This window comes from Paramormyrops kingsleyae, chromosome 13 (assembly GCF_048594095.1).
Source record: "Paramormyrops kingsleyae isolate MSU_618 chromosome 13, PKINGS_0.4, whole genome shotgun sequence".
Lineage (NCBI taxonomy): Eukaryota > Metazoa > Chordata > Actinopteri > Osteoglossiformes > Mormyridae > Paramormyrops > Paramormyrops kingsleyae.
This window is the reverse complement of record NC_132809.1, coordinates 16,911,522-16,937,103: the sequence shown is the minus strand read 5'-3', so window position 1 is coordinate 16,937,103 and position 25,582 is coordinate 16,911,522. Positions and strand designations below refer to the sequence as shown.

Sequence of the window (25,582 nt, the reverse complement as noted above, 5' to 3'; positions counted from 1 at the left end):
ATCTACTTCAGAGGTGAGGCAACAAATTACAAATGGGCAGAGGTGGCGTGACCAAGTCCAAGAGTCTGAAGGCAAGCATACAGGCAGTTAAGCATGATATTAGATCCTAATCTTCTATTCTGTGCAGAAACACTGAGGTTCAAAGGTTAGCTAGGGCCTTGGGCACATTGAACTGTGGAGTCTAGCAAGAAAACAAGTAATTATGACCCTAGAAAAAGCGTTTAGCTTCTTTCTGGTGTTCCTAACTTGACGCATGAAGTGTGAGTAAGTATGGTAAGCAGAGTGATGCTAGTCCATCCAGGCATTCCAGGGGGCACACTTATTATTGGGTGTAATCCCCAAAATATGTCTTTGCACCTGCAATATATATCTGTGCTGAAAACCGCTTACATTTTAGACACAAACCACACAACAAATGGACTTCCTCACAGAAACTGATGCTTGTGGAGCAATTGTTTCTAAAAGTAAATATCTCAAATTTAGCATCTAACTCCAAGCATAGCAGCAGAAGCACAGAAAGATGATCACCACAGACTTATTTAAAACCACGAAGCAGGTTTTATGTTTACTCGCCATTTTAATTTCAACTTTGCTTTAGAACAGGGGAACAAACGGGGAAAACGTACCAGTATTTATTAATAGGCAAAACAAGTTCTATTTTCTACTTACTACACTTAAACCTAATTCAATCATGCTTGTTCAAAGAAAAATAAAAACAATTAAAATGAATGTAAAATTAGCATTTCGCTTAAGTCCTAATGTGTTGTACCTTTCATTAGTTTCGTCTTACCAAATGAACAGTACATTATGTAAAAATAAAAAAATAAAAAATAAGACTAGTAGGTCCATTTTCAATCCCATAAAGCATTTTCCCCTCTGAATGAAATGCACCTATACATAAAAGCTTTCCATAAGGAAACAGGCTGTGATAAATAAAGCTAACAAGTCATTTGCATTTGATTGTAATGACTTCACATCACCATAGCGCAGAGACCGATGAGTATGGAAATATGCCTGCTTCAAACAAAAATAATGTCCTTAAAAATAAATACAACTCTTTCTTAAATTGAAAATAAATAAACCATGATGATAATACTTCACTATGGCAAATGTGGAGGGAAAAAAAAGCAGAATTTGCACTATATTGTCAGGGGCAAATGTGTGTAAAGCACTAGTGTAGTTTTGAACATTTCACTGTTACCCTGAGGTAGATAACATGTTTACAAAGTCCTACATTTATCAGTTGCTGATGTGGCAACACACTTGGTACAGTATGGTAATAGATATCAACTTTGGGGGAAATTTATTAATCTTCAAGTTGGTTTGAAAAGGAAAGAGGGGAAAAAAGCTGAAATACAGCCTGTGTTGAGGTGTCAGTGAAAAGTTCTCCCGTAAATTTTAGTGCATTTTTTCATGACTGATCTCTTCCCTCTCCGAGATTTGCAATTCTACAGCAAAGTTACTGAACTCTGGGTTACAGCAATCCAGAAAGTTTTCACAGCTGGAGAAAGTGCCCCGAAACAGACTGACTGGACAGTGACTGGATGAAGCAAGTTGGTATAGTGCCTCGGTAACTTCTATAGCCTGACAGACGCTGCAAACTACATCCCAGTGATGAGCAGCCTTAGTCTACAGTACACTGTGTTCAAATGATACACCAGCTTTCAAACACAGGTGAGCCTGTAAATCCCCGTAACTTTTCAAAGCGTCTAATGACACTCATCACAAGTGTTTGAACACTGTGTTATATTTTGAAAAATACTAAAAGTAACCATACGTAAAAATGAGATGAGTCATACAAAATAATATGAATACTACAATGAAAAATAATTCTTTGCAGTGTGACTGATCTTTAATTTAGATGTTTCAAAATGCTGCTGTATGTTTTGTGGGCAATCTGAGGGGAGCACCTGACAGTTGGTGGTGTCAGTGTGGCCTGTATGGACTTAAGGGATGAATCAGCAGGGCCTTCGAATCCAGGCAGGGCCAAGGACTCCAGCTGCACATTGAACACAATCTCACCGTTTCTGGGGAGAAAGCCCTCATCCACCTCCTTCATCTCCAGGACCTCTGGCTCTAGAGCTTCTACCACCTCTTCTTTCTTGCAGAAGAGCCGATCCAGGTAGCTTGTGTAGGTGGTCTCCTTTTCATCGTTGCTGGATTCCCAGTGTGCCGTGTGGATCCAACCATTCTCTTCTGGCTCCGTCTCCCAAGGACTGGGTGTGCGTCCCTCCTGCTGAGCAAGGTTCACCAGGCACTTTTCTTCCTTCTCCTGACTAACAGATTTCGACATGGAGCTTCGGAGCTCCAGCTGGGAAACTGAGCTATTCAGCTCATTGAGAAATCCCACCTCCAGGCTTGGCTCTGGCTGCAGGCTGAGCTGGATAGTGCCGGCTATGAAGGAATCAAAATCGAAGGCCTGGTGCTTTTCCTGCTCCTTGTCTTTCTCGGTTGGGTCTTGGGAGGCCTCCTGCAAAGCGATCTGGGCCTTGACCAGCCCGTTTTTCTCACACTTGGACTTGCCCTTCTTGTCCGTCTTGTCTTTGCTTTGCTCCTTCCAGTTGGAGAGGTTGATGATGAGCTTGGGCTCATAATAGTGGTTGACTTCACTCTCATGCCACACCAGATTATCCAGGTATGGTGAGGAGACCGCCTTGTAGTTACAAGTGTGGCTACACTCCAGGTCACAGTACTTGTTCTCATGGTGGTCTTCATAGTGCCAGGAGCGTTCAGAGGGGAAGCGAGAGACAAAGGCCTGATCGTCCATGAACTTTATGCAATCTCCATCCAAGTACTTGCGGGGGTCCACCTGCACCTCTTCTTCAGTCATTACATCAGACATGGCCCGGGGGTCTCGCTGGACTTCCTCTGCCTCGTGAGTGCTGTGCGGTTGCCAGTCTTGATCTGAAAACTGGCTCTCATGGTATCTAAAAGGTTAGCAAGAACAGATTTAGCACCTAATTATGGCTTGAATATGGCTTACCACCAACTACTAAATGGAGCTCCATTACCTGTCCCAGTTGTACACCTGGCTGTGGCTCTCATCCATCAGCAGGATGTCATCCACTTCATCTTCGATGTGGAAGGGGTTACTGGAGATGGGCTCATCCAGGGGAAAAGAATAGTCGTTCATGTAGGGGTGAGCTAAGGCTTCTTCTGCTGTCAGGCGGTCCATGGGGTTGAAAGTCAGGATTTTTTCCAGGAAATCAAGGGCTGTTTAATGAGATGGCACAGAATTCCTGTCAGACCACCAACAGAATTCTCTAATGGTACTCTGAAAATTAAGCGGCAGCGCTGAACGTGGGCTTTGGAGGCAGATGCCCGTCGGCGTACACTACTAACCCTCTTTGCTGACCCCCGGGAGCAGCTTTGCCAGAGGGGCCTGGGGCTCAGACATATCCTTCCTAACAAACACAGGGATGATGCTCTGCAGCTCCTGTCGGTCCTCCTCGTGGATCACGGGGATGGATTCCAAGATCAGCTGCATCTGCTCCAGCTCGTGGGCACCTAGTTAAGAAGGAAATCGCATGAGCCAGTGCATGTGTTTCAAAAGTAAGTTCACTGCAGAACATGCAAATGTCATCTTGTCATACAAACAGTGGGAGGGGGGTTTCCCCTGACTCAACTCTGCTGTGGGTGGAAACTACGTAAGGTGGAAAGGGCACAGATTGATGCATAGCAGGTGACCTACTTCCCTGAAGTGGTTATGTCACAAAAGAAAAAAAAAAACTAGCCAACTAAGTTTGCTAGTCTAAAATAGGTCAAATTAACTGTATCGAAGTCCAGTTTAAAGCGATTGCATCAACTTTAAGATTCTTAAAATTAAAACAGATTTTAAAAGCTACAATATGCTTACATTTTCTTGCAAACTGGCATTTCTGGACATTATTTTGTGTTTACTGCTTAATAGCTCAAACACATTCTGTTAAGAGCAACAGAAAAGGTAGGGTGCTTGTGTGTCCAGAATTAAATTCTGATAATTGACATTTCTATTACTGCTTCTTCTACAGGAAACTTAGCTGTCTTGAGGGACATGGAAAATTAAACAGGGTCACTGGGGAAGGTTGCTATGAAACAGACCTGCAAAGAGGGTTTTCCCTGTTAACATCTCAGCGAAGATGCAGCCAGCCGCCCACATGTCGATGGCTTTGGTGTAGTTATTTGGGGAGAGGAGGAGGCGGGGGGACCGGTACCACTTGGTGACGAGTCCTTCAGAGAGATGGCCCTTGAAAGCAGACACGAGTGTGATGTCAGCTGGTGATTTCATCACCAAGGACACCCTCTGAGCTAAACACGTCTGAACAGGAAGTTCTGGCCTTGGCAAGGTGAAATGACCCTGTGATTAGTGTCTGCCAATGTAATCATGTGACAAATGGAGAACAAGTCCTAACAGCACAGCAGTGGTCGAAAGCACAAAAACACAGGGTGTTCCTGTACTCTCCCCCTTGGCATCGGTGGGGGGGGGCCTGTACCCATCCGCTTTCCACAGCTTCTTTCAGAGAATTATCCAGGAAAACTGATAATCTGGTGCAAGAATGAACTGCAAGAGCTTTACAGTAACCTTTCAGTAAAAAGAAAAAAGAAAAAAAAATGAAGTGACCAGCAATAGTGACATGGTGAGAGTAACGAAACAGCAAGTACGCAATGTACTCAGGAGCGATTAGAAGTGGATTAGTTGAATGAAATTAATTAGTCTGGAACAAGGCACCCTGGAAGCAGTGTAGAGTAATGTTCAAAGAACAAAGCTGTTTAATGCCTGTGCCAAACCAAAAGAGCCACCATTCAAACCATAAGAGTCCAAAGCTGTCTATCGGAACCTTGACCAGAAATTCACAACAGGTGAGCATCAGTCAGTCGTCACATTTAACACGGACTCCAAAAGGAGAATGCCCCTCTGAGCACTCCACCCACGCTAGCATGAAGGTGTGAACCAGCATATGGAGGCCTTCTCATTACAGCCCTCAGAGAGAAGCCTGGGACCCAGGTTTGGCACTAGCCTTTTATATGATAACACTTTTGATAAAAAGCTAAACATAGCTTTGGGACAGAAATACATGTAAACAATACGTAAAACATGTAAAAATAGAAGTTCAAATACATGAAAGGCACACTAGGCTGCGTCGTTCTGCCTCACTGTGGCTGCCTTTGAGATGCCTTTTAAGGGAGTCATGAGTGGTCGATGTTCAGCCCCACAGCATTCCCTGACTCACACCAGTATTTTCCGTAAGTTTACAGCTTTTTGGGGGGGGGGGGGGCAGACGTACACAGACAGGATTCATGGTGTTCATGTGTTTCTTTTAATGACAGCAGTAAAAAAAAAAACAAACATTTTTGTCTGCTTTTCAGGTGGTTGATGCAACATATTTTCCGAAGCGTGCTCTCTGTCCGCTGGTGGGAGTGTGCTCACCTGTGTGTGTGTGCACGTGTCTGTGCGTGCGCATCGGGGCGGAACTCCGCCATGCGCGATACAGAGAGCAGAGGAGAATTGTAAACGCGCAACTGTGTAAAGACAAAAATGACAAGCTGTTGTGTAAATAAGATAAATAACATAAGACTATTTAGTTTAAATGAAAGAACAATGTATAGACCTGTTCTATAAGAAAGGTACCCTTAAATGACTTCTGTTGTGATCTGGCGCTATATAGAAAATAAAATTAACTTGACCGTCAAGGGGGGGCGGGGTGCCCCCCTAATATAATGGTAGGGGAAACACTGCACACTAAGCAAAAGTACAGTGAGACCAAACACTGTTTTTAGACTCCTCACCAACAAGTCGACTGGGATGGATAACCAGCAGCACTAACCTGCAAAATGATTCAGGGATTTCTTGACTATGAATGACCAAATGTAAGAAATTAATTTAACCAAAACTAAACAGGATCCTTCTACAGAAGGATGCCCTACCCGTCTGTTCAAGATATTATTCAGCAATAATGAGAATTACTAACTTCATGACAGATGCTTCAGTTGAACATCATCTGCCTGGAACAAATCTGGGGTCCTCTAAAGCCAGCCACCAACGGGCACTCATTTACCAGTGCTAAGGCATCAATGCCATGGAGTCAACAGCCTACCAAGTCAAACCACAGTTTCTTTTATTTTGTCCAGAATCCTTTTAAATCCTTTTAAAAGCAGGTCAGCAGTCTACCCCAGGATTCAGAGATTCCTCCTAAAGAACCCATATCAATATTACCCAGTGTATAGCACTTATTAATGGTTTTAAACGTTCGGCACCATAAGTTTGGGGTGGAGGACTTCTTTTCAAGCACCTACAGAAATCCCCAGCAATATGTCAGATTCATAGAGGTAACAATTCAGTGAAAGAACTATGTAGTTCAACTAAAAACAGAACTAAAACCATGTCTGAATGCACTGTGGTAATCAGCAGCAGACACGAGAGACCACATGAGCTTATACAGGAGAAAAGGCAACAGGGGAGGGATAGGATGTGGGCTGATCTAAAACATGTGTAGCATCTGACTGCTACACCCCAGGGCCCCCAAAGACAAGAACCCTCTGATTTGGCAAATTTAATGCCAGAATAAAACAACTTGGTTGTCCTATGCTGGGCCCACAGCCATTTCTTATAGTAAAAATGTATGTATGACTCAATGCATAAGGTCATCATTAAAAAATGTATTTAAGTAAAGAAGGGCAAGTGAGTATTTAACCTGCATTGTGCTATACAGAGTATATTACGCTGTAAAGTATAGTGTATTAGTGGCAGAATACTAAAGAAGAGCAAAATTCTTGCTTCCTTTTGATATCTTTGCTGTGTAGTAAGGAGTTGATAGTGACAGTGAAGTTTGAATAGTAGTGGCAGGAAGAAAATTCACTGGAATTAATCTGAATAAAGTTGTTTGTTTGATGGAAGGAGGTATTTTGCATGCACTACCAGAAGACTGAGGTAAGCTCACAAAATGCAGTGTTGACAAAGTCTGCATAGTTATGGGTGTGTGCATAACCGAATTGATAAATCCTTCCTTTCTTTCTACAAAAATGATACTGTACTACATGCAATCGGCAATACCTTGTGCGAGTAGTGTGGGTCCAGGATACGTGCCAGGCCAAAGTCCCCGATCTTCAGCACCAGGTCCTCAGTGTTGACGAAGAGGTTGGCGGGCTTGAGATCGCGATGTAGCACGTTAGCGGAGTGGATGTACTTGAGGCCACGCAACAGCTGGTACATGAAGAGGCGGGCGTGGTCCTCAGAGAGCTGCCCTCGCTCCAGCAGCCGGCACAGGTCCGTCTCCATGTACTCCTGCACAATGTACACCGAGCTGACCTCCGTCAGGGAGCCCACGTCCTCAACCAGCTGCCGCCCGCCAGGGCCCAGCGTCTCAAAAACCCGCACAATATTGTCATGGTCTAACCGACGGATGATCTTTATTTCGCGCAGTGCGTGCTTTACGCTCTGGGGATCGGTGAGCACAATCTTCTTCACCGCCACACGCTTGTCACAGTCGTTGTCTACTGCCGAGAACACCAGGCCACTGCCGCCATAGCCCATGGGCTTCATGTCCATGTAACGAGGGCCCAGATCAAAGCCATGAATGTTCATGAGACTTTCAAACTTCTCAGCCATTTTCTTGAGGTTGTGGTGTTTTTGTTGTTTTTCGGGAGACCCAATGCACTTGAATTGTAATTTTTTTCCCCCTCCAGTAACACTGGCAAGAGGGGATTAATTTCTTGAGGGTGAGACAATCAAGGGTTTCTCTACTAGTCTGGCTCTCACAGTTTCCCCCGATGCAGTCTGAGAAAACACTCTGATATGTGGCCAGGATATTTTGTCATTTCTTATATAAACTGCAAGTTTCTAAAGCGGATTCCTTTCCAAATCTTAACACAAATGAACGTTGAAAAGACTACAGTGGGAGGAACTTTGAGGCCAGTTTAAATAGATCTTAATATATGACACGCTATAAAAATGTTGGATACCATCTTCACAGTGCAGGTACATTCAGTGTGTGACTGATCTCAGGCCGTTTCATTCTACACTGCCCATTAGCAGTATTGGAATTTGTTTGTTTTTTTCCCCACTTTTCCTTCCTGTTTTGACCACGTGGTCAAGGTTCTGGAGTCTCAGCTGTCCCTAGCACAGTACTGCTCCCCTCAGTGATCAGGTGGCTCAAGCTCACCACAGTCGCAATCAAAACTATCCTCCATTTTACAGTGAGGTAACCTGAAACAGAAAGGAGAAAAAACAAACGTTACTGTTCACACTATTGTCTGTTATACTCTATGGCTTGTTGCATCTCAAGCAAACCACTAAGCAGTTTTATTTAGTGTACAAAGCATCAGTCCTCATCGAAAAAATTCTTCAGGTACATTTAAAATGATTATTTTAAATATATTAAGGTAGTAGATAAATTATATCAGTAGCCAAATTCCACTCCCCAAAATGAATATCAAGTCCTATACGTTTAATCTCAAAAATACCCCTAAAATAAAATCAAAAATTGCATAAACTTTTTTTTATTGGCGCATCAGGTCCAGATGGGAATACAGTGGCACAGACAAGCCCTGTAGTGCAAGTGAAGTATTTGGCCTGTTTTGAGAAATGTCTGAGAACAGACCGGGTCTGATAACGGTCGTTTCACGAGCCAGTTAGCTTAGCCTTGATGTGTTAGTAACCGAGTGCTTAGAAAGCGAATATATATGGAGACGTGAGATTACAGGTCCAAATCCTGAACTGCTGATACATGCAACAGAACGCTTCACGAAAAGATGATGAAGGGACAGTTTCATTTTGAACTAATCAAGTACCTAGTTAAGGCTGCGACCACCCTGTAAATTTACGGGCAACGGAGTTAAATCTGTCGGTCATCGGTATTTGAATGAGCAGCGCCGTCATAACCACATCATCGTTTACCAGGTTAGAAGTGAATAAATCCATCCAGTAGGATAAACCGGTAACTGTTGACGTTTTTATACTAAGACAAATAGAGCCATTAAAAAAAAGTGAGTCGCGCTCGGCAGCGGCCGCCGGGCCGGCGCGTGACGTGTCCGCCTCACCACGCGCCACTGTTACTCCTTCACCATATTTGGCGGAACTGAAGCGGCAAAGCGGCCCAAGTTAGTCGTTTTTCTCGTCTATACCGCTGCTAACTATGACCAACACCGGCGCCTGTGCGTAGGTACGCAGATTACGGACACGACTAACCACACTAGTGGTATTTACCCAAACTGCCCATTAAAAACGTACCTACGCAACAGACAGCGCGCGCCCGATACAACTTACCGGAGAAGCGACCACAGATATGAAAGGAAATTGGCTAGTTAAAGGTCACCGAGCCTGGCGAATTAATGTCGATTATCTATCAGCAAACGAGAATAACTCGTTAGGTGACTAGTTTTCCGTGTACGGAGTAAATACTTGGAAGCGAATTGGGTGTGAAACGGACCGGTATTTTCCCAAATGAGCATAATAGCTTATTAAACAGCAAGCGTTGTGCCGCGAGTACTTAATCCCTATAAAAGCGGAGTGTATGTATTAGAGGAATCGTACCGGCCGCTTTTTGATATTCAGCTTCCGTGCGGCGTAACTGGTCAGACCGGCTGACAAGCGACCGTAAGGCGAGGTGGGCGAGGGGCACGTTTTTTTTTTTCTTATAACTACCATTCACGGCGATAATACGTTAATTACAGTGCCAGTTTAGCCGGACAGTCGCTGGACGATACCATAAAGAGGCCTGTAGGCAGCTACAGCGTACGAAACTGCGGCAGCAACGGCCGTGCCTCACGGCCCGAGGTTGAGACAAAGGGTCCGATGCTATCACACAAAAGACCGCCATCTGTGCGAAAGGCTCCGACGGGAAACCCCGGGCTGGGGGTCTACGGCTCATCCCGCACAGACCCGTATTACTTACAGTTCGCATCCGTCTCATTTGTGACTTTTTCCGTGCGGTGGTTTCTTCGTTCGGCGCTGCGCACCCTTGGCCCTGCGACTCTGCCGCAGTCGCCATTGACTGTGACTGAACGTCCCAAGGAGGCGATTGCGTCAGTCACTCAGAGCGAGGCAGAGGCGGCGGGGGCCGTGTGGCGCTGCACTTAAAGGCGTCGCGTCGCGGGACAAGTTGTCAGTGGCTGGTCATTGCTGATAATCGGTGTATGTTAATTTACTGCATGGTTATTTCTCGAAATAAATGCTGGCAAAGTTTGTAAAATTTAATTTAGCCATATGGTGAAAATACTTTTGAACTCCGTCATTTCCTCGGGAGGTATTATATTGGCTACATCGATAATGGGGATTGCTTGGACATCCTCCAAACTATTTGATTGTCTTTCAATAGTGTGTTTGAAAGCGATGACACAAGATCGATTTTTATCTACCCGTCCGAACAAGGAGATTAGTCAAAATGACAAAGTATGACGTATGTGCTGTTTGCTTGGCTCCACAGTTCCGTTATTTCCCCCTTTAGACACGTGCAAGAGCGGAGAGAGGCCAAGCAATGTTGAAATGTTAACTGTCCATCCAGAATATGAGTCAGATCAGTACACAAAAGCTGGTGGTTCCCAGGCAGGGGTGCCTGAAATGGGCCCCATGAAAGCACATGCTGTGTATTATAATCGTGCTATTTCTAACCCCCTTTATGGCGCCCCTGTTTCTCGGTATAGATTCAGTCATCAGTACCATCCTGGTATCCCACAAAAAAAGAGGCTTCTGTGACTTGGCTAGCTGGTAGTAGGATGTGGCGTACTTTGGTGACATACATAAACACACCCACTGTGGTGAGCGTGCGTATGATAATTAAAGCAAATGCATACAATAAAAAGATCCCACACTTATGATTTTTACTGTGGAATTCAGCAATAATCTGCCATTGACAAAAAAGATTTCAAATTATTGCAAGGTACTGATTGAGAAATGTGTGATCCTGTTACATGTATGTGGTTCAGCACAGTGGGAGCAAGTAGTGTTATCATTTAAGTGAAACTATTACTATTATTGTAATAATATTTTTTAAGAACCAAAAGGTTATATGGCCCACCGACAGTAAATGATATAAAAACTGGCCAGGGCATTTGGACCCTGTTAGTTTGTGTGGCAGCCCGCACGTCAGAAAAAGGTTCTGTAAGGACAGAGGGGACGGGAACACTCGTCTCGGTACGGTAGTTTCAGCATCTGTTTAAATGCCGGTAGCTGGGCCTCATGCCAGTGAAACGCTATCCTTCACTAAATCCTCGTTGGAGATTCTGCTCAAATTACAAGACGGTATTGTTTAATAATAATAGCACCATAGCTGTGATACCGACGCACTTTAGATGTTATGTTTTATAACACAATGGAGGGTTTTCTTGGTGCTTTATTAAAAGCGTCCGTAGAAATCGAAGTGGATCTCATTTCCCATCAAATTTGTTGTGCAACTTAATAGCTTTGTCGCTATTAGGCTTCTTGGCTCTAGTCATAGGCTCATCATTGTCTCCAACAATACGTTACCAAAAGCACTGACTAAAATACATTTTTCATTTTGGGCAGTACCGTTATTTCGTTTTTTATCTTGTATTTTTGATAATTTGTTATACATACCTTGCGATTCGATGTACTTGCGCGGTACTTTACGGAATCGAGGTGCGGAAACAGTTACACATAAGTAAAAGGTGAACAGCATGCCGAGTCAGTACATAGTCCTAAATGCTTCTGAACGTACTGTACGTCATTCCTAAGTTAGCGCAAAGGCTTACAAGAATAATGAGGACGGCGAAACGCTGTAGCCGTTTTCCTTCCTTGTCCTTAAATAATAGGGTACATTAAACTGTATGTATTATTATGTTTTTATAATATGTACTACTGATCAACGGAACATGAGATCAAGAGTTTTCCAGTTAACGCTGGTATGGCGGTAAGTAGTATTATAGATATGCGACCCCCATTCTGCAAAGCCTAATTTCTTCCAACAATCTCAGCTCTTCTAATAAGTGACTTAGGATGTGTTACTCAACCCCTCCACACTCAGGCACACCTACACACAAAGTTCTAAAATGAAAATTTTTATCCTGATACCACATATAAACAGAACAGGTAAAGTTTTCTAGGCCTATAAAGTCAAAGTTAAGAATGAATTAATATGTAAAACATGCTAGTATTTTCATACTCTTAATTTGTCTGTTACTGAGGTCTGGTGACAACTAAAGCAACGACCACATATCGTTTTTTATCAGTCATAATTGCGGTCACTTGTTAGTTGTTACATAGTTGTACCGTCACATAAAACGCCGCAACAATAAACGGTGAACTTTGCAGAAATGTCCCTTAGCGTGTAAAAGCGTGATCTCACGGAGAACTCTGTCGTTTCACACTCCGTGTTGATTGCGAGTTTCTTAGAGCAACGTATAGTGTTCCATAGCAGCATTTAGGCGTGCGAGTAGTCTATGGATATTCTGTATATCGCAGGTAGGTCTTCACTCATGTTTTTGCGCTGTCCCGTTACTTACAGTAATTGCTTTCTGCAGCCTCTATAAAAACCATACTGATGAAGGGACAGCGAAACTGAAAAGCTGTTTTGAAGTAAGTGACAGATGCGCTCCATAACGCATGCTTTCCACGTAGCGATCAGGAATTATGAGACATGCCGGTGACTTAATAACAGGTGATGTAACTGAACCTTTCCATCCCGTTAAAAAAGGCAAGCGGACGCAATACCGCATGTTTACCACACAGCAGCAGGAAAGTTCCATAAAGTTTCACTGACCATGGCCGGGATCCTCCAAGCGCTTCTGCGAGGTCTCGGCATGTAGTAGCCCACCAGCGGCAGTTATCTAGTTATCTGTCTTTGAGTAAAGCTTTGCCGCAAAGAGACTGCAAAGGCAGGAGGAATAAGGGAGTCGGTCAGGCTACCTTGTACTGCGCACCACAGGAAGACACGGAGAGTCTATAGAGTACTTAGGGGAAAGGGGAGGAGATTACTCTCTGTATGGTGGCTTGAATTTCCTGCCACAGCTCTGGACCTATGGCTGGCCAGTCTCAGCAGCCCTCTGCCCCTCCCTTTCCCTGGTGCTCGCTCTTTCTGTCCCTGTGTTATGCAGTACAGAGCTGTGAGCTCTGGCCCTACAGTGTTTCAGCTGTCGTTGCCGAGGGGCAACGCGATGTGAGTGCATGTGCCATGTCGGTTACAGAGTGCAAGTATGTGTGTGATGCCCATGGTTATGGAGAAGGAGTACAACAGGAATCCCGGATGGAAAATTCTGTGCTTCACTGCAGTGGATGGGCTCTATGTGTTATTACAGTGTGGACCATAGTTAGGAAAGAGGCCATGTGTTGAAGTACCAGAAGACGGTCCCCTTGTGCCTGAGCTTGTTACTTTACCTCTCTAACTTCAGTAAACATATCTAGTAGTCAAATATGAGAATAAAATCTAAGCTGAGTAAACGGGTAGAGACTAGGACTGTGATTGTCCCTATAACCCAGTCACTCCTGTACCATGCTGGCCTAACTATCGAGTATCAGTGATCATTATCCAAGAACAGGAATTTGCCCAAAATACCAATAGCTATACGTAAGAGTTTTGGCAGGTCATTCAGTGCTTTAAGGAGCTGAGTAAGAAGGACCACTGCACTGAGTTCAGGAATAAAAATAAGGTTCCCCTCATAATCCCCTGGTAATAATGTCCTGAGCCAATTACTGGATAATGCAGTCTTTGTGGCCACGATTACACCTCTCCTTTTTAGCACCTGAGTTTAAGATGAGCCGGTGTTTGACGTTTGAGCAATGTTCTGGGATTTCAAAGAACTATAGAAAATCTATTCATTTTCAGCAGCTGCTTATCCAATTAGGATCCTTGCAATTCCAAGCGTGGAGCTTAAGGGTGGATCTCTTCTCCATTACTTGGTATTCACATAATAAGAGCAACATGCAGTCACTTGCTTCCTTACTCCTGCATCACAATATACTGTCAAAGTCAAACGTGACAAACTACATAGCATGAGTCCACTGTTTTAGGTTTCATAGCTGAAATACATATTCTGTTTAATGATTCTATTCTATCTAATGCTTTATACATTGTGTTTATTTATATTTATTTTGTTTATTAAAGCATTCTTGGACACCTGGAGAGGCATAACGAAAGAAGAGGGCAATCCAGAGAACTGCAAATTAAAATGAATAGGAATGGATGATGAAACTGGAGTTGGAGCTGATTTTGTTTTCTTAAAAAACTTTGCGTGATATGACGTCTTTTTCCCACAAAAGAGTGATAGTCCCATTGACCTGAAAGTATTTGTTCGCTTGCCTGAGAGGGGAAATCGATATCATACACCCCCACCTTACAAGCCAGACACAGTTTCTTGGAATCTCACAGACAACTTTATCACCCTCTGCCAAAAGAGTTGATAAGTTTCTTTGGTGGTTCAAGCTTTTTTTTTTACCATCTTACTTAGCTGTGCTTAGATCCAGCAAGCTTCAAATTTGTTGTTAGATTTACAAGCTTTATTTACGGTGTAGTTCCGCGTGTCACATTCATAATGATTGTTATTATTGTGCTGTGCTTTCACTGCTTTTCACAGAATGCTTTCTGATGACAGCGGTGTGTCGCAGTGGTGCTTCACCGCATTTGACCTCCCTTTGGGTTGGTTCCTGAAAGATCTGAATTTCTCGTTAACCTCTTGTCCTTCTATGGTCATTCTTGTTTTTCTAATCCAAACCTGCTGGCACTGAATGTCCTCTGCAGCCTAAATTAGGGGGCAAATGGGAAGAACCTTTCGTATGCGAGCTCTTGGCTCTCAGGTCCTCCAGTCGCTTAATTCCTCCAGAGTATTGATTGCCTGCCACATGTACGTTTCCTACACACCCCTCTCACTGTACCCCCCCCCCCCCCAGCCACCCAGAGCCCACCATCACGCAAGTCTCTGTCTGACCTGTACTGAGATCAGAAAGCTTTAGTACACAGTGTCTACAAGGATCACACCTGGTAGGCAATTTGGAGGGCAAGATTAAGGACAGCTAAGGCTATAACACAAATGGAAGCTAATATAACTGGGACAGACACTTAAAAAAAGGTAAACGGACAAGGACACATTTTCAGACTTGCCTTAGGTTTTGTCAATTTTTTGATAGCGGCTACCTGTAATACTTAAAATGACTGTCTTGAAAATATATAAATTAAATAAGAAACACAAATGAAGTTCAGTGAAACCTATGGCTGCAGCTCAGTGCTGATACATATCTGCCTGTTCATTGGGCTCACTTCTATAATGTTTTGTTTGGACGTGTCACTTGTCAGCTTGGTGTGTTAAGTGACAATACACAGTTTGTGCAAGCTTGGCACGGTGCACTGCCATCATTGTTTATTTATGAAGATATCAGATGCTCATGGTTCAGCTACGTTTCAGTCCAGTTCCTTTGTATGCTGCTCTAAGGTTCTGAAATAATAACGTTACGTTAACAGGAGGGTCTCGGTCTAGTTTTCATGTTCTGAGCTCCAAATGACGTTACCTTTGTGTTACAACTTATTCCAGCCTAATGACTAGTGTAATGGCTGTCTAAGGAAAGTAGCTCTGCTGAATAATGGCTCACACAAATGGATTGTATCAGCAACAGACCAGATAGGTCCAGAAGTAGGAATTAGTATGAGCCAGTTGCAACCACAATAAATCTTAAAATATATTTTTTTAAAGGGCATTTAAGGTGAAGATGGACAAAAATCAGCATCAGTTGCTTAGCATTTTAGGGTTTTGTTTTTGGGGTCAATCAAGTATATTTTAAATATTTGATGAGGCAATAAAATATAAGCCAAAAATAAAACAGTGATTAATTATAAAGCAAATCTTGTCCCTGCTGCCTGGTCTTGACTGGTACAAACAGATGCCGCTTAGGTGTCTCAGCCTTTGGCAACTGTCAAGACCCTTTGATGATGATGGCACAGCTTAACTAAAGTAGTGTACAAACAATGGCCTTTCAGGTAGCGCCTTGAACATCTAAGACATTTTTTCTTGGAAAAGCCCAGACCAGACTGACAGGATACCCCAATGAATCAGTGACAGAGGTTGCTCATTTATGTGAGCTGTTGGGCAGGGCAGATTTGAAAATGCGTACATGTGTGTGTGTGCATGCATGTGCATTCAGACACATGCAAACAAATGGATATTGACAGCTTGAACTTTCAGTGAGTGACAGAACTGGCAGCAGGGATTTGGCAATAGGTCTGTGTACATTTGGCTGTTAAATGGTCGGGGTTTCTTTGATGTAATGTCCAAATGATAGCTTTTTGTGGGGGGGGGGGAGTCGTGATAAAATGCTGCCTGGGAGAAAACAGGAGCTGGAACTCTCTAGAAACATCTACCTGTAGCTCCCTCCCAGGATGTCGCAAACATCCTTACGAATGGGATTTGGGAATCCTTCCCAGACTGGAGCCTGCCATCCACACTCAGGTCCTGTGCTCCGGGACCTGAGCTTTTTTCCCACAGCGTCAAACAAACGCAAGACGTCTGCCAGTCTTTAAGGGTCCTGCATAATCAGACCACCCCCAGCTCCCACCGGCATTTTCCGCATCTCCAGATCTGCTCATTACCGTGGCTCATGCCAGCTCATTATTTAGAGGTGAAAAGGCGCGATCGTCAAGGCGACTGTGGCCCTGGCTAAGTGGACAGAGGGAGATGGTGGGCAGTTTGTACTCATTTGGGTCTGTATCCCTCCGGGACAGAATGACACTGCTGGCCTGGGGCATTGTGGGTGCCGGAGTGTGTTCTGTGGGCTACAACACCAACCACAATAAAAGCAACACCCAGGGGAAGCAGAGCAAGGACTGAAAACAGCTGCAGACAGCAGCAATGGTGACATGCAGTAATGCCAGGTTATATGGTTTTGGGTCAGTCAGCTTTCTAGAGAGATTATAGAACATCTGTTCTATTTGATTATTTTTCTGTTTGCACTTCATCAGTTCAACAGTTATATTAGAAAAAAAGCATGTTAAACTGTATACCGCAAGGCAAATTTTTTACACCAGATTTCAAGAACTCAACCAAGTGCTGTTTTCCTTATTTTAGCTCTGCTGTGTGGTGCCGTATGACTAATGATGTGAAACAGACAAGCAGGGCGCAAATGTGATAATTATCCTTCTCAGTCGACAAGACAGCAACTTCTCAGTCACAATGAGAAAGAAAATGCTGTTATTAGAAAAGTGGGTCAATAGATTGGACATCTTTTGATTTTGTGTCTCAAGACAGTACTGGGGGCCGGGGGGGGTCTTGGCGATTTCTGGGGGTCTTTCCTACAGCTTGATCCATAGGACACTCCTCTCAACCTAGACCTGACAAACAGGTGATATAGAATAATATCCCACCCACCAACATGGGTGTTAGAAGTGTGATTCGAGTCAAGGCTGTCATTTGTCCATCTCCGTCTGCTCACATGTTAGTTATGTACTGTTAGTGTCAGAATGAATAACTGAGGACACATCAGCACATGAACCACTCCCAGGGCTTCCCGATGGAATGGCTACATTATTATCCTGCTCCTACCATAAACCTTCTTGAAGACTGGTGGTTGGTGGCGTCATGGGCAGGAAGTACTGGTCCTGTTATGCGCCTGAAATGTTTACTGTAATGTGGATTATGTTTCAGATAGGAAACAGGCTCCGACGAGCAGAGAGCAGACGTGGGCCACCCACAGTGGGGAGGACAGGAGGTTTGAGTCTTGTTTACCTTGATGGAACTGGACTGGATTGGGTTTTGTGCTTGAAATCAAACTCTTGCGGACATGTGCGATTTGCTGGGGAACCTGAAGACTGTACCTAGAGCTGCCAGCACCCATGCACAACCGCCCCCCCCCCCCCCCCAATATAGGGAGCTACCTCAGTGCGTCACCTGCTCAAGGGGGGGCTGTGCTTACTCTGTCACATGTAGCGGGGCACTGAAAGGCATTCTGGGGGATTTAGACTGGCACCAGCGCTCTTGAGCAGCAAGAGCATTTCTGAGATTTTGGTAGCGGCTTCAGATGAAGGGTGCTACGATCGAGCAGCTTGGGGTGTGGGGCATGCTCATCTGGCTACGCCTCCTCCGGCTGGGAGCCATTGGGAACACTGAGGGCACTCTCTAAGAATGTGCTCACTAAAAATGTTGGTTTTATTCAGAAAATGTTAACATCTCTTTCCCTTTCCTTGTTCTTCCTGCTCATCAATGTGCTCAAATCTTCCTGAAGCCATTTTAATCCAGCCAGCTTTCCTGGCACGTCAAAAGTCTTACAGTAGGTCAGATTTAGTTCAGACTAAACTATTTTTACCATACAAGCTTGGATGTGGACAATCATGTACGAACATGTATTTTCCATGTTTGTGTGTGGTTTTATCTACACAGGTATCTTGGAAAAAAATTAAAACATTATGTACCAGACTATTTATTCATCCTGTTCATTTTCCAACTGCTTCTCCAGTATGGGAGCCAAGACCCGTATGTTTATCTGTGGGTTTAGTGACGGTTTGATGTCCCCAGAAATGAAGTGGCTATTCATTTACAGCAATGGTCGCTGATTGCTGTGTGTGTTATTGCATGACATTGATCAATATGTGATGAATGTTGTTTCATATACATACCTTTTCGTAAGAAGGATACTCCTTCTCTTCCCGTGGCTGCACTGTGTACTACGGTGTTCTATACAACTGTATAGAAATTTTAATCAAATCAAATGCTATAAATAGATACAAGGGGACCCAAAACAGCAGAGCCCACTCCCTGGGCAGGGTTAGGGTTAATATGGGCATTCTGCTCCTTTCTTACTGCATTCTCTCCATTCGTTCAGGTGCAGAATGCGGCCTCAACAGCAGCCAGCGATCGTCCGCGTCGTCCACTGTTCTGTTGGGCAACACATGCAGGTCCTCTCACTGGCCTCTCTGCTAACCTTAACGCACAAGGATCCTCTGGAGATGGAATTAAGGCAACCTTTAACCCAAATCCTAAGCAACACAAGCCATGTATTACATCATTGTAATGGGCCAGGTCAGCACTGAAGCCCAGAAGCACAACATGGTCTGTCTTTGTCTGCCAGGCAAGTTGGACAGAGTAAGGACTTTTTAGCACCATGGTTACTTTGGTTAATTTTTAATATGCTACAACCACCAAAGTACAGCCACACTGAATAAACCACTGTAGACAGCACTGGAATGTCTCTGCAGTTAATAGTTATTACCTACAAGAGTGTGGACTTGGCAGGGTTGCCAATTTTTGGTCAGTAGTCTGCACACACATGCACACGCATTTACATGTATGTAACAGTTTTCTTACCTTGTAAATAGTCTGTAGGGTTTGCAAACGGCCCCAGTGCTTTTCATGTAGCTAATTATAGGTTCATAATGGAATAATACAGATTTGCCATAAAATTTCTTACATGAGCGTAGGAGTCAAAGTGTGCGTGTCGCACCAGATGCATGAGAGCCTGGAATAGTGGGTGGGGTTTGTTCACAGGGGCTGGTGGGCTTCTGGTGACCGCTGCCCTATTTGGGCCACCCCTGGAGTTCCAGGGCTGTTTGACCAGAAGGGAGGTGTAGATGGGAGGGGTCCAGGGAGTGTGTGCTGGGGGAGGAGCTGAGAGGGGTCTGCTAAGTGGTGTCCCAGCCATGCTTTTCATCTGATCCTTGGAAATGTGTTCTTGGATAGTGTGGGAGAGCTGCACAAGAATTCCAGATACATTCCGGCTGCATTCATGAATTGGTTATGCAATACGTAGCTAAGATCACAGCCTAGAGGGATGGCTCAGTGCAAAGTGTCAAAACGTATGCCTTAATTGTTTATGCTTAAAAGCAGTATAAAAAAGGAACTGAACTGCTTGAGTAGTATTTGCTTGTATTTCATTGGTTAATAATCCAAAATTATAGTGTTATATAAATGCATTTAGGACTGAACTGATTTATGAGATGTGTGGCATGAAATTCTGCAAAAAAAAAAAAAACAGTGAATGAGAGTGTCTCGCAGTGAATGAGAGTGTCTCGCAGTGGTGTTGTTATGCATCCAGCTGTAAAAAACTAGAGCTGACAGGCACTCACAGGGCTGGGATTCTGCGTGCTTTCAGATTCTGGGAAATTGTCATGTGTGCCCCCCCCCCCCCATTCAAATTTTCTAACCACCCAGGTGTGCCATCCAGCTGTTTCTGCCCCCCACTCCCACAGTGTAAATGCCTGGGCTTGTCCAGTGCGTTCCTCCCATGTTGCTGAGAGGCAGACACAACTGCAGGCAGAACCTGCCCCCCTGATGGACCGGTTCAAGGGCTGAAACAGCAGGTAAGCTATTCAGTAGCTGAGAAGAAGCTGGCCAAGTCAATCCCACTATAGGGACAAGCTGTTGTAACTTACATGACGATATATAACTTGATCTACTTTAATATCCAAACGTATACACAGAAGGCTGGGAAATGTCGGCTAGTTAATCTGAGTTTCAGAGGGAAAATGAAGTAGTGAAGGTGCAGTTTAAGAGGAATGCCGCTCCTTTTATTAAAGAAGCGCCTTTTTGGGTGTCTGAGCCTGGGTACTGGGACGGCAGTACATAGTAGAAGAAGCCTGAGCAGACAGCGGGTATTTTTAACAGCGAGATAAGCGAATGGGGCAGGCACAGAGAGGCGCTCATAAGCCACATGGCAACAGCAGGGGCAAGTCGTGGCAATGGTGGGGGATGCTAACAGGTTTTGATCTCCAGAGGATGAATCAGTTAGCAGACACCCTAGCCGCATTGCCGGAAACATCCTGGGAGGCCAACTAGCACGCTGCTGCTTGTGGGCATTGAAGCGGTTTGGATCAAAACATGCAACTATTTAACCTCTTTAACTGGAGATGGGGGGGGGGGGGGCGTGGTGAGAGCTGTGTTACCCGACTCAGACTGCTTTCCATAAGTATCAGGTTAGATTGGGTCCCGGCCCTGTGGTACGAAGTCTGCCTGGCTGGCTAGAGTCCCGGCAGCGCCCAGAGTATCGCATGTCTGCAGTGGCGTGTTTACTGTGAGAAATTTCCCTCAGGTATGGGGCCACACGCTCCCGAGCCAACACGCTGACGTCATCACGGAGGGGACACATGCCTTTGAAGTGACAGCATCTGAGTGACATCCAAAGGGTGCCGATGAGTGATGATTTATGAATAGTATCAAAAAGCTCAGAATCCATCCCTGCCTTTCCTTGTTATACGTGTTGCATTGTAGCATAATGATCAGCAGCCTGGTTTCTGCTTCCCAGCAAAGCCAGTGCCAAACCGAAGGCTGTGTAATTCACATCAAACCAAAGTGCTACCCATTCAACTGAAAGCACTGGATAAATCAAGTGCAATGTGTCTGTTTTGCCTGAAATGCCTAAATTTCCCGAGCCTGATGTTGAATGCGTCACATTTCATAGTGACTATTCTTACTATAATCTCATTGTCCTACGTGAGAAATATGAGATTTATTGAATTATCAGTTTACGTTTTGTCACCCAAATTGCTTTTCATGTTTCAGTTTTATTGAAAGTCACGGCTTTCTATTAGGCACCGGTGTAAAGACCATAGAGAGGTGTCCGTCTGGTCATGTGACTGTGCAAAGACTCCCATGCTCCCCAGCACGTCTGCATATTTACCTTGTCACAGAAATCCCAATCCATGCATTTAGTCAAAAGTTAAACACATCCTTCTTTGGAGGCAACATTCCAGCTTGGATGTGACCAGAGGAGGCTCCCCCCCAGGGCACTGGCGGTGGCCTGGTGCCCCGGGCCCTCGGCTCAGCATAAGCTGTGACGGACTCTATGCACTCCTGCACTCCAAGTACAGACCTTCTGACACAGATGATATTTACTGACACCATGTGTGTGCCAGAGGACTAAATCTAAATGAGAGGATACCGATTCCTTTTCACTTATCATCCAATCATTCAAGTCATGGGAGGACTTAGGGACCACAGGGGACAGTTACATTTCCTGTCCAGTCGGGGCTGGACATTTGGCATCAAACACTCCAGAATGAAAGCCTGTCAATCATTTCAGTGCCACTGACTTTGAGGCAGTCCCAGAATCTTCTGGGGTTTCCGAGTAATCATGCTGATTGAGCCGCGGTATGACACCAGGCAGGGTGTCCTTCTGTCTGACTGAAATCTCATTTGTTCAGTTCTAAGGAAGGTATTAGTGTAGCCATCTTTAGCAGCATGAGCAGAAATATCTACTAGTGTCGAAACACATGTAAAGAGTAACACAGGCCCAGTGAATGGATGCACAAAGCTTGTCTCATTGTTTTTTTTTATATCCTTGGGTTTCTAGGTTGTACTTCACATGACTTACCGGTGGTGAGGGAATGGTGACAGAATTTTATACTCTGCCAATTTCCTTCTTAGAGCCTGATGCTATAATGATATAATCAGCTGTAGATATTGTAAGACAGCTTTGGTATGTTAGTTTGGGTAACTGATGGATCACATGACAGAAACATGCGGAAAGAGAAGGAAGTGGCATGTGGGTCCAGGTTTTTATGCGACCAGAGGTCATGCCAGAATGTGGCTTTTCCTTCAGAGAGGCAGCTAGACGAAGCGATGAGAGGGCTGCTCCGTCTGGTGGCTGCCTGGATGGGAGAGTGACAGGTGGGGAAGCAGTGCTTCACTGTGCATCACTGTGAGCAGTCAGGCTAGACCAGTAACTAGTGTCCTCCTCATCTGCCTAGATCAACAGGACTTCCTTCCAGGGCCACACAGCTAGGGGATGTGGAGATACCGGACTTTCTACTGCTGACTGCATAAAGCTCCCCCCCTCCCTGAGAGCTCACCGGGATGTGCGATACTCCCTGCACACCTCATGTCTTTATTCAACAAGGCTATGCTGGGATATTCATACCCTGTAACTCTCAACCAAGTACTGGGTTAGGTACAGCTGTGAGTCTTAGCCTAACTGGGCATAACTGGCTTATGCGAGCTGATGCTGGATGCGTGTTAGTCTCAGCATAGCTCTGCAGCTGGGTGTGTGGATTACAGCTCAAAAGCGCCCCCCGGAGGCCCATTTGAGAACATGATAGCATTTTTGCCTCTCAGTTTTGTTGCCAAGAAACATCCTTGTGTGTTCCATTAGAGCTGTGGCCCATGTTTGTACCACATCCTTGATTGGTTTCGTTCTGGTTTCTAAGCCATTGACCATTTTTCACCCATACTTCCTTCTGTCAGTCTTGAAGCCATTCAGGATCACATTCCATGTAAGTATATAATATACACTTACTACTCAAATAAATAGCTTTAAACTTTGACTGCCTATGGCTTTTGCACAGTACTGCATCTCTCAAAGCTGGCTCTTATTCTTTAAGAAATAACGCTGACATTTCTGTCCAAGGTTTACAACATAGGCGTGTTTTGAGGTGTTGAATCGGAATATCAGAGTAAATAATATGTAGCCTAACTGTGAATCCAAATTTGAATACCCCTGTAAATAGACCACAACCTATTGTATGACTTGCATGAATAAGAAGAAAAGGCAATATAACATTGTCCGTCCAGTATCTCTTACTGTCACCTGCAGGCAGACTGGAAACTAGCCGGGGAGCCCAGCATCAGCAACACGGGCTAATCAATTAGCTTTAACTGGAGGAGGTGAGCTCCCTCTACTCAGCCATCGTCCTGTTAAACTCACTCCAGCTCGTTTAGTGATGATGTGCCAGAAGGAATCCCAGGAAACAAAGGGGCAGCCTGCCAGCTGTGGCCGCGGCTGTGATGACCTCACAGGAAGGAGCCTGGTTACCCCCCTCCCCCCGGCTGGTTCCCCACGTTCTCATCTGCCTTTAACGAAGCCGGGATGACGGACATTTCTGTCTTTTCCACCCGCACCCAGTGGCTCTCAGACAAGGTGAGGCACTGCAGCTCTGGGCAGGTGGATGTGGACATGTGTGTAAATATATGCAGCAGTGTAGGATGGAGATGGAGGTGGGGGCCAGGGTGAGGGTGAGGGTGGGGGTGGGGGCGGGAGGCATGTCATATGCTTCCTTATTATAGAACCCATCCTTGGAATGGCAGTCTGTCACCTACAAGCCACAAGTCACCGGTGTGGTCAGCAATAAGACAGCATGCCACGTTAGCCAAGCTGTCAGATTCATTTAGCACATGCTACCATTCCTGTTCTTCAGCAGCTAATAGCCCATCTACGGTTTTCCAGAGATACTGGTGGAGCACCCTCCTGGTGGAAAGAACCTTTAAATATAAGGGCTGGCTTTCCTTTTCGCAAAGAAGTGAAATAAGAAAGAACAAAAGAGAGAAAGGAGAGTTTTTTAAAAACAGATCAGTCTAGAAACTGATTAAATCTAAACTAAATCAAAATCACAGAAGAATCATTTCTCAAGTTTTGAATGAAGATCTGTTTTTCTTAAACTTTAGGGGAAATGAGCTTAATTTCATTTAATAAAACATAACCTGGAAGCATGATTAGCCACATATGTTTATTCATCCATGTGAGTTAATGCTGTATTTGTATTTAATTTTGAGGGTTTCTTATGAAACAGCTATTATGTTTACTTCATCACGCTGACATTATTATTGGTTCATCCGTTTCAGGGGAATTGCTGTCAGCTGAATGGGCCCTGCAACCCACAAGTAAAACCTTCCACCCACAGCACCTATAAAGTCACACTATCAGACCACACCCTCCATAACAATGAAGTCATCACAAAAAATTCTAATTAAAATCAGAACCTGTTATTTGGGGTAAAACACAGATTGCATCAAAACTGAGTCATCATTAAACCATTATATGTTACAAGGGTCATAAAGAGGAACTATTAAACTGGCATGTATGTATTATTGGCCAGATGGGCAAAACACCATGGATAAATGTACTTTTATATTGCAATTCTGAAAATATCCTCAGGGTGGAGATAGAGAAATGTTAACGTATCACTTACATGATCGCGGCTTTTATCACCCTCATACGGGGTTCATAGTCAGTTATGATGGTATAAAATCGTCAATGATGTAGGGGTGATGCTCTGTGATAATGTAAGTCAGATGTGAGAGGCAAATTGCTTCTAACAACGCTGCTGTGATACAGACCGGTGCAGTTTCTAAAGAAGAATGCCTTAGAACACACAGGCATCTATTGGCACCCTTAGAAGAAAGACATAATCCCTGTGGGAGAGCCTGCCCACGTAACGGTGCCGTGGCATTATGGGCAAGTATCTGTATGTTTGGGTTCCAGAGTAGTGGGTATATGTGAGTCCACGTGTGTCATAGAAATTCAGACTGAATTATATTTAGTTATCGTAAACTCCACAGATGTAGGCTAGAAAATATGTTTTAATCTGAGGTGGAGCGCTTCCACCACGAGGTGTGGCTGCGTGGTTTTGCTGTGGGTGATCCCGTGGGAGAGCCACGCTGAGTCTGCAGTGTGCTTTCAGCTCTCAAAGGCGGCCGCTAACTGCACATCACAGGGCCTAGCAGGGAACAGGGCTCATTTTTCAAAGCGTTATTGTAAATGGGACTAGGTGGAGCCAAGCGGCTTTCCAACATGTCACTGAGGAACTTTTTTTTGGAGACTTCCCACACAATGAGGCCTGCAAAGATACTCACCAAGCTTTGATTTTTGGCAGGCAAAAGTGAGAAAGTCACATTTCTTTGACTGTACAGTGCTTCCATTGAGCCACAAATTAGTTTTCAGATATCGGAATGATAGCGCAGATGGTGT

At 44.5% G+C, this 25,582-nt stretch overlaps 1 protein-coding gene and 2 long non-coding RNA genes across 10 annotated transcripts; 2 read left to right on the top strand and 1 right to left on the bottom strand.

Moving 5' to 3' along the window:
- Nucleotides 1-557: 557 nt before the first annotated feature.
- On the bottom strand, nt 558-12,851 carry LOC111846706 (mitogen-activated protein kinase 6-like). Of its 4 annotated transcripts, none has more exons than XM_023817175.2 (6): nt 12,693-12,851; nt 7,031-8,182; nt 4,081-4,225; nt 3,343-3,507; nt 3,012-3,213; nt 558-2,927 (listed from the first exon to the last, which is right to left on the bottom strand). In XM_023817175.2, exons 2-6 carry the CDS (start codon nt 7,583-7,585, stop codon nt 1,853-1,855), a joined length of 2,142 nt encoding a protein of 713 aa, XP_023672943.1. In that variant the 5' UTR covers nt 7,586-8,182; nt 12,693-12,851; the 3' UTR covers nt 558-1,852. The 4 variants fall into 4 exon arrangements, with proteins under 4 accessions (XP_023672943.1, XP_023672941.1, XP_023672945.1 ...); XM_023817173.2 differs by lacking the exon at nt 12,693-12,851 and adding an exon at nt 9,870-10,023; XM_023817177.2 differs by lacking the exon at nt 12,693-12,851 and adding an exon at nt 8,873-9,016.
- Nucleotides 9,016-19,086, top strand: LOC140578188 (uncharacterized). Its single transcript, XR_011982245.1, has 2 exons — nt 9,016-9,137; nt 18,731-19,086. It is a non-coding gene; the product is annotated as an uncharacterized lncRNA (long non-coding RNA).
- A 972-nt stretch (nt 19,087-20,058) lies between these two features.
- On the top strand, nt 20,059-24,646 carry LOC111846721 (uncharacterized). Of its 5 annotated transcripts, XR_002838941.2 has the most exons (5): nt 20,059-20,204; nt 20,933-21,026; nt 22,442-22,509; nt 22,590-23,755; nt 24,457-24,646. It is a non-coding gene; the product is annotated as an uncharacterized lncRNA (long non-coding RNA). The 5 variants fall into 5 exon arrangements; XR_002838938.2 differs by having other exon boundaries at nt 20,933-22,509; XR_002838939.2 differs by lacking the exon at nt 20,059-20,204 and having other exon boundaries at nt 20,254-22,509; nt 22,590-23,111; nt 23,432-23,755.
- The last annotated feature ends 936 nt before the right edge of the window (nt 24,647-25,582 follow it).

Excerpts from the sequence above, each read along its gene's own strand:
- LOC111846706 (XM_023817175.2), bottom strand. The coding sequence starts at position 7,585 with ATGGCTGAGAAGTTTGAAAGTCTCATGAACATTCATGGCTTTGATCTG. Across the intron at positions 3,508-4,080 it reads AGGGAAAACCCTCTTTGCAG|GTGCCCACGAGCTGGAGCAG; the intron begins GTCTGTTTCATA and ends CTTCTTAACTAG. Across the intron at positions 2,928-3,011 it reads CAGGTGTACAACTGGGACAG|ATACCATGAGAGCCAGTTTT; the intron begins GTAATGGAGCTC and ends CTAACCTTTTAG.